Here is a 4,149-nt window from a genome sequence, read left to right on the forward strand (position 1 = left end):
GTTTTCGGAAATCAGCGAGATAACAGGAGATAGGCGGCCCTGCCCCTGAGTCGGCGGGGCCCTCTGTGACGCTCCCCGGGTATGCACCGGCGTTCTTCAGGGAGCTCTCCCGGCGACAAGGATAGGATGGAATCGGACCTCTAACGAGGGAAGTACCGAGGCGCCCTCCCCCGGGCGAACTTGGGCTGTGTGGTCACCTCCCGCTCCCCTCACGGCAGCCCAGGAGGTGGGCGCACCACCCCACCGAGACTCCTACTTTCTAGCGAGCAATTCGCTCAGCTTCACGCCAGAGAGCTGGTCTGGGGGTACCGCGCGCAGCCGAATGCTAGGAAGGGATGAGGCCCAGCATCCAGTCCGGGGAGACAGGCAGGAGACGCAGAGAGCGGGGATGCAAGGAAGGCTTCGGTTAGCAGGGATCGCCTTCGGCTCCCGCTGCCTGGCCCTCCCCGGCCGAGAAGCCTGGCAAGGCCACCGCACACCCGTCTCCCGCGCCCCTCCTTGTAGCCGAAGCCTGGAGCGCCCTGAAACCCGTCCCCGGCCTCCGCGCCCAGGTCTGGGAGCCTCCTCTTAGGCCACTTCCCGGACGCGGACAAGGGGATTGTGGATTGGAGAGAAGACGACTGGTCTCAACCTCAGCGACCCCCCTTCTTCGCACGAGCTAAATCAAATGCAACAAAGTGAAAGTCACGAATGTAGTGGCATCAACAGCTCCCCAGGCTGAAGGAGCCAGTCGTAGATTTGGGCAAGCGAGTAACGTTTGCTCTTCTCGCCTTCGCGGTTTCCAAACTCATTCTTCCTCCGGCGCCAGGACGCAGCCGCTCAGAGGCAGACCAGGGGCGAGGCCGAAAGAGGCCGGGCGACCCCGGGCGGCCGCTCTGCTGCTCACAGGCCCGAGGCCCGGCGCTCCCGCCTGAGGTCCGGTATCCCAGGGCCGAGGCGCGGAGTCCGACCCGCCCGCCCGGGTGAGGCCTGTTCCCGGGACCTCTGCCGCGCCCCGGATGCCCCGGCCTCCAAAGGATGCTGGGGGGCGCGCGGCCCGCGGCCTGGCCCGGCTCCTGGCCCGAGGCCTCAGGCCCGGCGCGGGGCGACAAAGTATGACAGAACGGGAGGGCCGGGCTTGGTTTTTTTTAAACACAGGATTTTTATTAAAATTCTTATTTTAAAAAATTGAAAGCTTTCAGCGCCCGGCGCTCTTGGGGAACCGCACGGAACCGCTGAGCTCCAAATTCCGGGGCTCAGGCCCCGGACGACGGGGCAGGGGGGCTTCTCGCTCGCCTACATTATTTTTTCCTTTTGTCATATTTGAGAAATGTTTGCACTGAACAAAATTTAAAAATATATAAAGAAAAGAAAGCAGGAGTAACCAAACATAAGCAAACCAAAACAAATCACAAAGAAAGGAGTTGGGCCCGGAGGGGTACAGGCCCTTCCTGAAGGTCATTTTGGCAACAATCACCACTGATATTTACAACGAAAAGCGAAATCTGCCACCAGTTGTCAGAACGTTTACATGGCCATAAATATTTAGCATTTTCTTATAAAAAAAAAAAAGAAGAAAAAAAAATCCTCTATTTTTAAAGTGTTTTCCACTTGCTTTAGAAGAAGACGCTGACAATAATACCGCTACTCACACAAACGTATTTTACAAAATTCACAAAAGCAGGGCGCGAGGCGGGGGGTTCTTTTTCTCCTTCTCGAGTGAGGACGTTAACACTGGGACCATTAGGTCCCCGGAGAGAAGCAGAGAAGCGAAGCTGCGCAAACATTCTGTAAACACGGCTTAGGGTTCAGCCATCTCCAATGGTTCAAACGGAGAGAGGGGTGAGGCGGAGCTGAGTGGGTGGAACTGCCTCTCCAAGGAGGTGCAGGCCAACTCTTGGCGCCTCTCCGACGAAGCCGAGAGTCAACTCGACTCCATAATAATAATTATAATAATATAATAACCACCGCACGGGCCGAGAGTCCTCCGCGCCTCCGCTGCCGGGGTGGGGCCTGGGCCTGGGGCCTCGAGTCTGGGAGGGGCGGGCGCTCACCAAGTCCACTGCTGGGCCTGGACCAGGGGGTGTGCTGTCGGGTACTGGGGGGCGCCGGCCGAGCTGTACTGGGCGTTGTACTGCATGTGCTGCAGAGACTGCGCGCTGTAGGCCGAAAAGGGGATGCCCGCCTGGAAGGTGGCTGCTGCCAGGTCCTGGGCTTTGAGCGCGTGGCAGGGCTTGCCGTCCCTGACCAAAACCGGCACGGCCACCCGGCGCGGTGAGGGCAGGGGCGTCACCTCCATACCTTTCTCGGCCCGGGCGCGCTTCATCTTGTAGCGGTGGTTCTGGAACCAGATCTTCACCTGCGTGGGCGTCAGGCGGATAAGGCTGGCCAGGTGCTCGCGCTCCGGCGCCGACAGGTACCGCTGCTGCCGGAAGCGCCGCTCCAGCTCGTAGGTCTGCGCTTTGGAGAACAGCACCCGCCGCTTCCGCTTCTTGCCGGCGTCCCCCCCGCCGCCTGGGGTCTCCTTGTCATTGTCCGGTGACTCGTCGGCCGATGGCTCCGGGGACTTGGAACTCGAGTCTTGGGGCGCCGCGCCGGCCGCCAGCCCGTGCACTGGAAGAGAGGGAGGTCTGTCAGGCGCCTGTAGGCCCCGTGCGCCCCGGATCTTCCGCGCGCCCTCTGCCCCGTGCGCCCCGCTGGCCGGCCCGGCTGCCTTCGCCCAGACCCTCGCCCCGCTTCACGCCGGATGGAACTGTCGGCGTCTCCCCCCTTCCCCGGGGGAAAGAGAAGAGGCAGGAGTAGGGGCTCGGGGCTCTGGTTTCTAGGGGTTCGCCCAGGGTGGGTGCGTATTTGGGGGGGGGGGCAGGAGGAGTGGCGCGCAGAGGAGATCACCGCGGGTTATGGGCTCCGGCCCCCTTAAGCAGTTTCCTCTCCGGAGAGACGTGGGCAGATTTTTAAAAGAAAAAACCCACAATCCCGGCATTGATCGGGTCGGCCATTTAAGGCAGGTTTTTGGGGGCTTTCGTTTCTGCTTTCCGACTTTCTGGACACCCTCCGCACCGCACAAAGCGGCCTCTATGAAACGGGGAGGGGGTAGGGTGAGCTATTTATACCCGGGCCACCCTCTCCCCGTACCCCGAGGCAGGCTAGCCTGCTGCAGGCCGGTCACTCCCGGCAGTCGGAATGGGGGAGGGGGCCCTGGCCCGAGCCGTCCGTCCCGGTTGACGTCTGTAACCGGCCCTTGGGAGGTACCCCCCTCCCCCTCTCCCTCCTAATTTCTCTTCGGAAAGAACGTGAGACCAAGTGGCCCCCCCATCCCCAGCCCAGGGACGTCTGGCGAGGCGGGAAGAGAACAGGGCATCCCAAACAAGCGTTAGGCATCTTTCCGGGGGCGCAGGGTGAGGGATCCGGCTCACAGGGCCCCTTCCCCTTCCTCTCCCGGGCTGCGGTCACCAGCCGCTGCAGCCCAGCTGCGCTACTTACGCGAGTACTGAAGGCCCTCGGTGCTGGCCAGCCAGCGCGTGTACGGGTTGTCGCTGCTGTCGTAGAAGGGGTTCTTCAGGGGCAGGGTCTGCACTGTGTCCAGGGCGCCCTGCCCCAGCGGCCCGGCCCTCTTGGCGGGCTCCGGGCCTTCGTTCTCCTCCTCCGGCCCTTCGGCCACCGAGCCCTCTTCATCGTTGGTGTCCGGCAGGTCCAAGATGTCCTTGACCGAAAACCCCGTCTTTGTGTTGGTCAGCGACATGGCCCGCACCCCGCAATTTATGCCGCAAAGTTGTAGCTTCACTTGGTCAATTCGTGGTGCTCCCAGTAGGGGCAGGGGAGGGGGTACGGGGAGAGGGGTTGGGGGAGGGGAGGGGGGATGGGCTTTAATTAGAGAGATTATTTTGTTTAAGAAAGAGAAAGAAACTCTCGGAGAGGGGAGCGGGGGGGGGAAAAAAGCCCCAGGAGTTGCCGGTGTCTTCTCTACAGGCACGCGGAAATGGACGCGGGGTGTCGGGCGGCCTGCGCGCCAGCGCCGCGGGCCGGGCCCGAGTTTGTAACTCCAGGAGGGGTGCCAAGGCGGCGTCAGCTCCGGCGGCCGCTCGGCGCGCGGTGGCGGCTGGTGGCGAGGAAAAAATGGGCCATTGCCCGAGCGATCAGTCCATATAAGGCTGGGCTCCACTCACGAAC

General features: G+C 62.1%; 1 protein-coding gene across 1 annotated transcript; it reads right to left on the reverse strand.

The window, feature by feature from the left end:
* Positions 1-1,164: 1,164 nt before the first annotated feature.
* On the reverse strand, positions 1,165-3,791 carry NKX2-2 (NK2 homeobox 2). Its single transcript, XM_061125745.1, has 2 exons — positions 3,463-3,791; positions 1,165-2,592 (listed from the first exon to the last, which is right to left on the reverse strand). The coding sequence occupies exons 1-2, from the start codon at positions 3,719-3,721 to the stop codon at positions 2,030-2,032; spliced, it is 822 nt and encodes a 273-aa protein (XP_060981728.1). The 5' UTR covers positions 3,722-3,791; the 3' UTR covers positions 1,165-2,029.
* Between the last annotated feature and the right edge of the window lie 358 nt (positions 3,792-4,149).

Source organism: Dama dama, chromosome 23, assembly GCF_033118175.1.
Source record: "Dama dama isolate Ldn47 chromosome 23, ASM3311817v1, whole genome shotgun sequence".
NCBI lineage: Eukaryota > Metazoa > Chordata > Mammalia > Artiodactyla > Cervidae > Dama > Dama dama.

Coding starts and splice junctions, on each gene's coding strand:
- NKX2-2 (XM_061125745.1), bottom strand. CDS start 3,721: ATGTCGCTGACCAACACAAAGACGGGGTTTTCGGTCAAGGACATCTTG. Junction 2,593..3,462: donor CGAGGGCCTTCAGTACTCGC/GTAAGTAGCGCA, acceptor CCTCTCTTCCAG/TGCACGGGCTGGCGGCCGGC.